Source organism: Photinus pyralis, unplaced genomic scaffold (assembly GCF_008802855.1).
Source record: "Photinus pyralis isolate 1611_PpyrPB1 unplaced genomic scaffold, Ppyr1.3 Ppyr1.4_LG5, whole genome shotgun sequence".
NCBI lineage: Eukaryota > Metazoa > Arthropoda > Insecta > Coleoptera > Lampyridae > Photinus > Photinus pyralis.
The window spans coordinates 26,449,448-26,460,514 of record NW_022170596.1 but is presented as its reverse complement, the minus strand read 5'-3'; the positions used below and the strand labels follow the sequence as shown (position 1 = coordinate 26,460,514).

General features: G+C 36.0%; 1 protein-coding gene across 1 annotated transcript; it reads right to left on the bottom strand.

Annotated features, from left to right (window-relative positions):
• Window positions 1-843: 843 nt before the first annotated feature.
• LOC116171576 (probable multidrug resistance-associated protein lethal(2)03659) lies at window positions 844-11,049 on the bottom strand. Its single transcript, XM_031488496.1, has 10 exons — window positions 10,738-11,049; window positions 4,865-5,110; window positions 4,386-4,816; window positions 4,180-4,336; window positions 2,868-4,130; window positions 2,346-2,821; window positions 2,067-2,297; window positions 1,435-2,013; window positions 1,009-1,385; window positions 844-962 (listed from the first exon to the last, which is right to left on the bottom strand). Exons 1-10 carry the CDS (start codon window positions 10,812-10,814, stop codon window positions 933-935), a joined length of 3,867 nt encoding a protein of 1,288 aa, XP_031344356.1. The 5' UTR covers window positions 10,815-11,049; the 3' UTR covers window positions 844-932.
• Window positions 11,050-11,067: the final 18 nt, after the last annotated feature.

Here is an 11,067-nt window from a genome sequence, read left to right as displayed (position 1 = left end):
TAAGCGGAGCTTAGCTTAAGCGTAGCTTAAAATCCATGGCAACCATTGTCTCAATAATCGTCGCCATGGATTTTAAGCTACGCTTAAGCTAACCTCCACTTAAATTTGTCGGTGCAAACGGCCATAAATCTTATAGAAAATTTTATTCTAAAAAGTTCATTTCTATTCATTCTTTCCCTCATAACAACAGTTAACGAGATATTCGAAGTCAAATGCGAAAAAACACATCTCCTCATTTTTTCTTCGTTTTTTGTTAATAACAATATGTTCCGGCCGTTTCCGGCCAGGGGGGCTATGATTTTCGGATTTAGCGGATTTTTTTACATCGAATACGCTTGGTTTCGTTTAGTGCAGTGACAACATCGAGCCCAAACCGTAATTTGACTGGACTATTATATTATTATATTAGTAATACAAAGTAATAATTGCGGTTAGAAGTGTAATTTCATTTCACATGTAAATAAATAGGATCATAAATAATTATTAATGGCTGTTTGCTTAAGCTAAGTTCCGCTTAAATTTGTCGGTGCAAACGGCCATTATTGTAATAAAATATCCGGAAGGAGAGATACGTCTGTTCAGTACCGAGCCGTGCCTTTTTAAAAGCAAATCTTCTTCGATGCGATACCCAGAAGAACGAAATTACGCCGAGACCCAGCTTACGCCTTACCGCCAAAAAAAATTTTGGGCAGCACCTTCGAGAAGTGAGTGATATGTTCGGGAATTCCCACGACATAACAATCATAACATATCGCCTGGCGATTCCGTTATCGGTCCGTGAAGAACGCAGTTTCATCCCCACATTTTCCTTTAGTTGGAATACAGTTGTAAAATTTTACCAGATGGATTTATTAGTTTATTGAATACATCACTTCACTGACAAAAATACGCACAAAAACATTATTAAACTAAAGTTCCTAATGCTAATCACTTCATTTTGTTTCTGACGTGTTGTGAAAATTCTAAAAAAAAACAAGTTAAAGAAATCCCAATATTCGACGGTACAACCTTTTTGGCAATTTCCATTAATGAATTGGCCATCGTCGGTCCGGTTTGTAAAACCATTCCATAAAACACTCCATTTGTAATTTGTAAAAGCGTGTGTGGGTGACCAAATTCGACGAGAGTGCCAGAATCCATCACCAGAATTTGGTCGGAGTCCATAATAGTGTTTAGGCGATGTGCAATCGTGATGACTGTGCATTGGGAAAATTGATTTCTAATAGTGCTTTGAATAAGACCATCGGTTTGGGGGTCCACGTTGGCGGTAGCCTCATCTAGCACTAATATTTTGTTGTTGCGCAGAATCGCACGCGCCAAGCAGATCAATTGTCGTTGACCGATGCTCAAGTTCGATCCTCCATCAAATATGGCGGAATTCAATCCTGAAAAGTTTGGTTAAATTTCATTTGCTTTGGAGTAACTGTATATTACCTAGGCTTAACTCTTTAATAACATCTTTCAGTTCAACGTCCTCAAGCGCTTTCCACAGCATTTCGTCAGCGTACTCGCTGAATGGATCTAGATTTTTACGAATGGTCCCCGAGAAAAGTACCGGTTCTTGGGGTATGATTGAAATTTTCGATCTTAAATCGCTCAATCCGATTTTTTGAATATCGATTCCGTCAATTAAAATGGAACCGCTAGTATCAGTTAATTGGAAGAGGGCGTTAATAAGGCTTGACTTTCCCGCTCCGGTTCGACCAACAACTCCAACTTTTTCCAGCGGTCTAATTGTGAATGTCAAATTTTTTAGAATGGGAGGATCTTGAGGGAAATACTGTAAGAATACGTTAACGAATTTGACTTCACCGAATTGCGGCCAAGAATCCGAGGGCTTTTTTTCTTCGATTTCTTGAGATCGCTCGCATTCTATTTTTTGGTATTCAAACACTCGTTCAACGGATGTCATTTGATTTTCTACTTCGGCAGATTGTCGCGTCGCCCACTGGAATAAACCTATAAGTCCTAGGGACTGACTGACGACTAAGCCGACATTTCCTCCTGACATAGCTGAAAGGCGTTCATCATTAAAAACGTGAACACATGCTAGTAAAGATACGTACAGCTTTCGACGAGGAGACAACTGAAAGTTACTAAGGCTATGTAAACTGTGCAACTGAGATCTAAGTAATAAGCAAATGCTTGCGATGATGAAAGGAATAAAAAGTACGTTTCAGTGTGTAAGTCTTGAAGACCATCAAATTCGTCGATAAGAATGGATTCCGCTTGTAGTGCACGAATTGTATTCAATCCTTGTAGAGACGCATTCAGGTGTCCATAAACAGGACTTCTTGCTGAAAATTCAATAAGTATCACTGTCTTCGCTTTGGGTAGATACATACCGATTCCTTCCAATCGTTTCACATTGCGGCTAGTAGTCAAATAAAACGCCCTCAGAAAGTAAAACATAACGAATATGACTACAGTTGGTATCAAAAGCCATGGATTGACGGTAGCGACCACCACAACTATCCCCAACAACATAAAAGAATACTGAAAACTGTCCAAGATGGTTACCGGTAGCATATCATCAATTAAGCCCATATCCTTCGAGAATCGGTTTAGAATCCTTCCTGATGGATTGGTGTTAAAGAATCTCATCGTCCCCCGAATGATGCTGCTAAACATATTGTAATGAAGCCGTTCGGATGATCGCATGCAAATTGTGTAGAAGGAAAAATTGCGGAAGATTGTCAGAATCGCAATCATCAGGATAATTCCTCCATAACCGTAAATATAAGTCTCGGTGGTGAGATTCCAAAATTCAGATTCTAGTGCAGCGTGTGTAGCGTTGAAACGATTCTCCTCCGCAGTAACCCTGGCGAAAAATGTTAACCTCCACATCACAAAGCAAGAAAGCTTACCATCGTGCAATAAAAACTTCAGCAAAGCTAACCGTTAGTTGTAAAACTAAAAATAACAGAAACACAATAGATATAAAAAACCAATTGGAGCCCGCTTTAATATATGATTTATAAACATCTTTGGAGACAGTTCCCTCGGATTTTTGCTCCTCATTGCCATCAGCTTTAACGTCATCTGAATCTTCAGCGGAAGATAAATCCGTTTCCTCCGACTGCTTCTGAGAGGATACTCTCGCGTCCTTTTCTTCGGCCTGTAATAGTTTGGCGAAGTTCAAACCTGACTGTTGCAGTTCTTCAAAGGTTCCCTCTGCCTGTACAACTCCATTTTCCAGAAGAATGATATTATCGACTTCTTTCAAATACTGCAGCTGGTGTGTTACGAGAACGACCGTTTTATTGTGTAAAAACCCTTTAATACACTCGTCAAATAATTCTCTTCCCACATGAGTGTCTACTGCCGAAAGAGGATCGTCCAGTAAATAAATATCTGCTTTTTGGTATACTGCCCTAGCCAAGTTCACTCTGGCCCTTTGTCCTCCGCTTAAGCTTACTCCCCGTTCACCAACCACTGTCATATCGCCATGTGGTAAGGACGAAAGGTCGCTGTCGAGACAGCAATGATTTATTACGTTTCTGTAGTGTGGCTCCGAGTAGGGTTTGTTGAAGATTATATTTTGGCGAACAGTTCCGTTAAAGATCCAAGGCTCTTGGGATGCATAGCTAATATTACCAATTACCTCCATGTCTCCTTTCACCAACCGTAGCTCTTTCATAAAAACGTGCAGCAGGCTACTCTTGCCGCTTCCAACAGGACCAATGATAGCTACTAGAGAACCACGTTTCACTTTCAGATTAATATTCGATAAAACAAGGTCAGTAGATGACTCCAGCCATTTCGCCTGACCATCAATGATGGAAATCGCGTGGTGATCTTGTTGGGGATTTGGTTTCAAAACTGCCATACTTTTGTTGGCAAGTAACGTTTGATCAACCTCCTCGCTCCTTAAAAAGTGATTGATTCTCTTGATTGATATACTGAGTTCCGCAGCTCGTGCAGTGGATTGCGTAAATATATTGCACATGTTGATACGAAGTATGTTGAAGTATGTTGTTAGTACAAACACTTTTTTAGCTGTTATTGCTTCTCCAAGGTGCGAGTAAAACAGCATGGATATAAATAAGCAAAGAGGAGCCGCATAAACGAAGAAAGAAAGGAAACCTCCCTGTATAAATGAAATTATTCGTATAAACTTTATTTCGCTCCTAAAAGTAACAGCATAGTTAGTTGCAAAAATACGGTGCAAATGTTTACCTGCGAAGTAAAGAGACCAGTTTTACGAAAGGTGTCTCCCAATTGTACATTTTGATAACTTGCATTCCGGAAATAATTTCATTCATGACACGCACCCTCTCATCGGTTTTCCTCGCCGCTGTGGCCCGTAATTTCGCAATTAACTTCGCCATCACAACTGTAACAAATTTTGTAAGTTTTCCCAAATCACCCCGCAAAATTCTTACGTTGGAAGGGTATGAATAGTAACAACACAACTACGCCAATTATCGCAGATATTCCAGCTTCCTTGTACAGGAAGTAAGAGACAATTATTGTTTGGAGTGGTCCAATCCAGAGGTACTGAGAGAGTTGTATGAAGAAGTCGAATCTGCTAACATCGTTAGATAACAGGTTAACTACATGTCCAACGGCGGTTTCCCGCAACGCCCCTTTGCTCAGTTTTAGGGACTTTCTATAAATTAGGGAACACGTAGCTACCCGCATTTGCATACCGATTTGCGTGTACGACAACAAATTCAGCGATACGACAAAAACCAGGACTAGCGAACAGCCCACGACGCCCGCGGCGTAGCCATAAGCTTCTGATTTCGTGATGTCCGTCTGTCCTGGAGCATAGTACGCTATCAGCTGTCCCAACAGCAAAGGTTGTAGTAATCTGTAATGCCCCCAAATGAAACCCTCTCAATGGATCATGTCCATTTACCTGACTACTAGCTCGCTAAACGCCGATGGTATCATTTGGAGGGCATAACTCGCTGCAAACATTTTGAACAGGACTCTGGTTAACGATGGCTGCCTTTTAGCATTAGAAGCTTTAGATTCTTCTGTCTTCCAAATAAGCTCAATTCTATCTCCCAATGATTTTGATTGATGGTAGGGTAGCGTTTTGTATACATCAGATATTTCAATAGACTTTTTCCTCCCAAGCAAGAAGGTGGGAATCGTATACCTTGAAACAGATTCCAAAATTAATATTCTTTTTTTCAGTCTATAAATGATGCAAAATTGATAACCATCGAGATTAATAAGATCGCACCAGCAAAGAAATTTTGATCAAATCAGGTTTTGCGATTGAATTCGGGTGGCGGATATACCACCAACATTTCGAACATTTATTTTAAGTTGCTAGATTTCGTAACCCCTTTTGATCGTGTATCATTTTCGCTTTGGTAGTTGTAAATCCATCCAAAACTTTTTTAATAAACATCATGTTAACCATATTTTTTTTAATGGCAGCTCGGGTTGTGAAAACAACTTTTTTCTACAAATTGGTGCTTCGACTTGTTTTTTCTCTAAAATTTTCTTATGAAATGTGTGGTTTTTTGGTATTAGTAGAAATTGCTAATCAGAGCCATATTTTGTTTACGAGGGTACCATTTCAAATTTTAAAATAATATTAGGCTCTTGGCGGTCAATGAAAAACTTTCTTATTTCAAAAAAAGACTTAAAAATAATTATGTTAAAGTGGAAGAGATCTCTGTGCCCCAATTCAAAAGTTAACCGCCGGTGCGATTTAGTTTCTCTGAAACAAAATTTGTAAAATGCTCAAATGTTGAGGGAAAAAAGATAAAATAGCAAAATCGTTAAAGTGAATGGTATAGTTACATAAAAATATAAGTACTCGTACTTAAACTATAATCAGAGGGTTCTTTGATGCTACATTCTGTATGTACATTTAATACGTTATTCGCTATTACACACGAAATTCGCTGCTTATTCGTAAGAAGAGACATTTTGACCGATGTTCAAAAAATTGCTTAACAAACCTTCAAAATACTTAAACTGTTTCTAGAAACTCATCTACTAATTTATCTCTTAGTGGATTATATATTATTAAATGACACTTTGGCTGCACTGCAGTCGAAATGCGTTAAGAATTTTAATTAAAAATGATTGTTTTAATTCTCTTTAAGTGAGTTATATTACAATAAAATTGAAACTGGAGCCCTTATCCAATTCATACGTCTGAATAAGCTTCATCTTAATGAATCCATATTTCTTTCTTTCGAATGGGAAGATACTACGAGATGATCATTCTTAAAAGTTACTTACTGGAGATAGCGACTCTTAATTAAGGTGACCAGATGTCAGAAATTAATTGTCACTATAACGTACATAAACACAAAAAGTGTACTTCTGCTTGAACAGATGCTATGATTATGTAACATTACATAATAATAATGTGTTTTTCATGAACTTGTATTATGCGCCGAATTGAAAAAAGGATAACGTATCGATTCTCAGACTTGTGAACCAAGAGTTTTTTAATAAATTGTAGCAATCTAATCTTCAAAACGTCTATCTATGCGATGCATCACATATTTGCAAGTAAGAGGAGTAAAGTAATGTTGCTACTACCATGACGAGAAGAATCAGAGCAATGTCCAAGTATCTAAACCTTATTGGTTTCACGCAAACCAAAAGCTTTGTCACAATGTGAAGTTTTGCAAGGATTCTAGCCACGGATTAAACATATTTTGGTTATTTCACTAAAGAAGACGTAAATTCGAGCATAGATCTAATTTGAATCGGAAATAATTAACTTACTTGACTAAAAATCCATCTTAAATTTAATATTTTTGAGAGGTGCCTATAATTCAGAGGGGTGCTAGAAAGGAATAACATTTTTATACTATAACTACCAATAACAACCTTTTTCAGGTTTTCTTCCCTGTACTTAAGCCTGTACATAATAACGCTAAAATGAATTTATTTCATACGCATGGACGGACCGCTGTATAAAGGAAGCTTTACCTTACGTTTATAAGCTTATAAATTGATTTTGAGTCATTTTAAAACCAAATATAAATGGTTCGAAATTAATTTCAAGAAAAGAATCAAGCTACTTTAAGCTGGTGGAATTTTGCCTCAAAACTTGGACAAATTTCCCTCAAAAATAAAATTACCAATAAACAACATTTTAAGTCCAACCCAATTCTTATAATAATATTATAAAATTTCAACGCAACCGCAGCCTTTCAATATAAAACTTTTACTTCCATGGAGCAATTCGTCGATAAAATGAAATTTCCACATAATGACAAACCATCGATTATATTATTATAGTTTGAAAGCCTGTAGGTGCCTAAGGGTAACAAAATGTTCCAGATGCAAACAGGGCTGTTTACCAAGAAAAATATGAAGATTTTAGCAAGAGTTATAATAGGAATATGTTTTATATGCGTATGCATGGACCAAAGTTGTCTAAAAAGGACCAATGTTTCCCCAGTTTACTGATTACTAATAATAAAGTGAAAAATTAGAAAACATTGCAAAAAATCCGATTAATATATAAATATACAAGGTGTTCATTTGAAAACTTCCCACCACGGATTTATCGAAAACCACTGATTAAAAGAAAAAACTTCGAAACACGTTAAAAGATTTGTGAAGGGGGACAACTTTTTAAGCAAAAACTCCTTCAGCCCCTTTCACCCTCTGTCCCTCAGGGTTATTCCCTTAAAAGTTTTAAATGACAAGTGGTATCGAGTAATAGCTTGCTTGAGAAGTCTTTCGAAGTGCTTTATAAAAACGTTTGATTTCTTAAAATCGGTCGATTCCTTTTTTTTTCGTAGGCCTCGGTTTCGGTCTCAAATCGTGCTGAAAGAAAGGTTTTAAAGGAATCAGTGTAAAAAGTCACTGAGGAGAAACGCTAATTGAAAAATGCGTAGGTAATGAAATGTAAAAAGAAAAGAAAGAAAGGAGAGCAGAACTGGCCGAGAACAGACACGCGAAGATAGTCGACGGAAAATACTCATGAAGAAGGAAAGAAGTTGATGACAAATGCGTACCGAAAGAAAAATACAGGAAAGAGTAAGCTATGACAGAACGTGAAATATGCATTCGGGGAGAGGGAAACAAACTGTAACGGTAGCTCTAAATTTGAATTTATTTTTTCGAAAATTATAAAGGTAGGTAAATTTTTTGACATTTCAAGGTAGATGTTACATACCAGAGAAAATTTACAGGGTTTCGGAATTAGGGGGCGGATTTTCCAATAAATTGTGTAGTTGCAATTTCAAGAGTAAATTTATAAGCATTGGTAGAACTGAAGATTGTCCTTTCTGAGACGAAATGTCGTTGTAACTAGAGCTAAAGTGAGTATCTTAATTGGCGTTGTCTACCCCAAACCACTGAATACGCCTAAGATAATTTTAGTATCGTGAAAAATGCCACCTGGTATATGTTGGTCATGCATGGGATTTGATTTATTACCCTTTTTTATTTAATTGGCAGTGCAAAAATGAAGCAAACGAACCAACTAGTGAAGTTGGCCGTATTTCATTAATAAGAAGCCATTTTGTGGATGGGAGATAATGAGAAAGAATAGTAGGGGCCCTTACATTATACCTGTATCATTTACATAAACATAAACATAAAGTAATTGCCAAAAATTGAAATGCCACTCGGACTTTCACAATTACGATACGTGAAATATGCATAATTACGTACCTAATTATTACGTCTTAAAAAAAGTCAGTACGGCCCTAATTTTTTTGCCATAAAATTTTTTAATATGTTGCCCACCGCTCTCAAACATTGCAATGAAAAGGAGTTTAAATCTAAAATTAAATCATATCTAATAAAAAAGGCTTTCTATTCACTAGAAGAATTTTTTACGAATAATTGTTGTGAAATAATGGAATAGTTTGAATAATTATTATGTTTGTTTGTAATTTATTATATTCGTTTGTCTCTTACATTGCATACTTAAAATGACGTGGGTAAACACCATGTGTAAAACATCAATAAATATTATTAATTGTTTTTCTTTGGATCTGTTTAATTATATTTATCATAAGAGAAAAAATTTCATTGATAGAGAATAGTAATTAGAATTTAGCGTGATTATTAATGGGCGCCAATTTGTGTAGATTGACTTACAAAAACATTCACTTATTATGTGCAAAGCATTTACTTAAGGATCTATTTCCAGGGGTGTAATTTTCAAGTAATTTCCATCGAAATTCCGATTATTTAGTCATTAAAATTGTCCATGTGAATGGGTCCGAATTTATTCATTTAAAATAGGAGTTTATAATAGGGAAATAGGGTAGTTTTAATTTATCCATCGTTATAAAAAATTAGGTAAGTGAGAAAACGTGGCCACGAACAAAAAGTTAAGGATAAGAAAGTAATCGAAATCAGAATAATGAGAAAATTGTAAGCGGATTGTGGATTGAGATATATTTTATTTATTAGCCAGGAAATCAGAAAGCAAACTAAGAAACGTATAAACGTATATAATAGAAAAGGCGTAAGTAAGTAAACGAGAAGTGAACGAACGAGGGGTGATTAAACCGAAGAACTGTAAATGTAAGGGGCTGAAAACCGGGAAAGAGAGGCTACAAAAGTGGAGGTGTGAAGGAGATATGAAGCACATCTACAGAGTTTAGATCGTTAAAGGAAGGTTGGAGAAGGGATGTGAAAAAGAAAGAAACTTTAAAGAAAGTATCATGACGAAAGAAAAAAGGGGCGAAGAAACCAGCATCGAGCAACTAAATAATGCGTTCTGATTGAAAATAGTGATAATGAAATCTTTTTGTTACTTCCATTTTGTTCACCGGGAAAATTAGAACGTTTAGCTCCTTTTTCGAACACAGAAAACGATAGGCAGAAGGTATTATTTACGATCATTTCACAAAAAAGCTTTCAACCTAAGAGCTTTCCCGTTTTAATAAAACGATCACTCAAAATAACGAGACACACCATCTACATACCTTACCCTTAAAAAGTTAAACATGTTTACTGTGCTTTTACTTACAAAAATAACGACAAAAATGTGTTGAGAAATTTAAGGTTTCTTACGAACTTAGAAAGCAGTCCATAGGTAACGAATATTTTCATAGGAATAAATAAATATTTACGAACATATTTGGCTTCCAGAAGTTTCACTAAACTAATTACCTTACTAAAATCTTTCGAAAAAATTCCCTAAAAAGCAATCGGAACTGCCGTCAAGACTATTAAAACTATAAAAATTGGAAGTCGAGTGCAATTTCAAGACGAAAACAGTTCAGATTTAACATTCAAAATTGCCTTTTGCCTTTATCGTGCTGTTGCGTGAAAAAATTCTAAACAATTCGCAAAATCTATGACAAACTATTTCATATCATATCAAAAAATAAAGGCAAAAATGGAATATTGTCGTTTGTTCCCGAAATATAACGAAATGAAGAGCAAGGAAATACATCATTGACTTCCTAAGAAAATCCCCCAAGGCGCTTGATTAGGTATAAGGTTTCCGTGGCGTATTCTATTTGAAATTCAAAAAAGTATAAATTGGATCTTTTACAATTAGTGTGGTTTTGAGTGCATCATACATTTTTGGGATTACTAAAAATGCACTACGCATAAACGTACTTAAAGAATATCGTTGTTATCGCAACTCCTCAATGTCATATAATAGGTAAATCGAACCTCTCTAAATTTTATAGGTATCATCCTTAATAAACAAGAACGGTTAACATTATCTAAATCACTACTGGTTTTAATTCATTATACGGCGACAACATTAAATGACGGTTCTCTAAAAATGTGTTTGCGCCAGGAAAATAAAAATTAAAAAATACTTACCATAGAGTGCAAATGGAAAGAATGTTGGCGTTCTCCCTTGGATTCGGCTTGTCATTATTGTGCAACTTCAAATCCATATTAAATCAATATGGTATTGTTTCGCTTTAATTAAATTATACAAATTAGTAAAGTTGAACACTCAATTTAAGAAAAAAAAGCGTGGAGAACTGGAGATACATTAAACTATGCTGGCTACCGGCTTACTAACATATTGTCGAAGAAATGCACACATTAACGACTCTAATACAGGTACTTAATCTATTGAGATTAGTCCTGATTACGTATATATCGTTCGGGCACACTCAAGCAAATGTTAAATGTACTGCAATA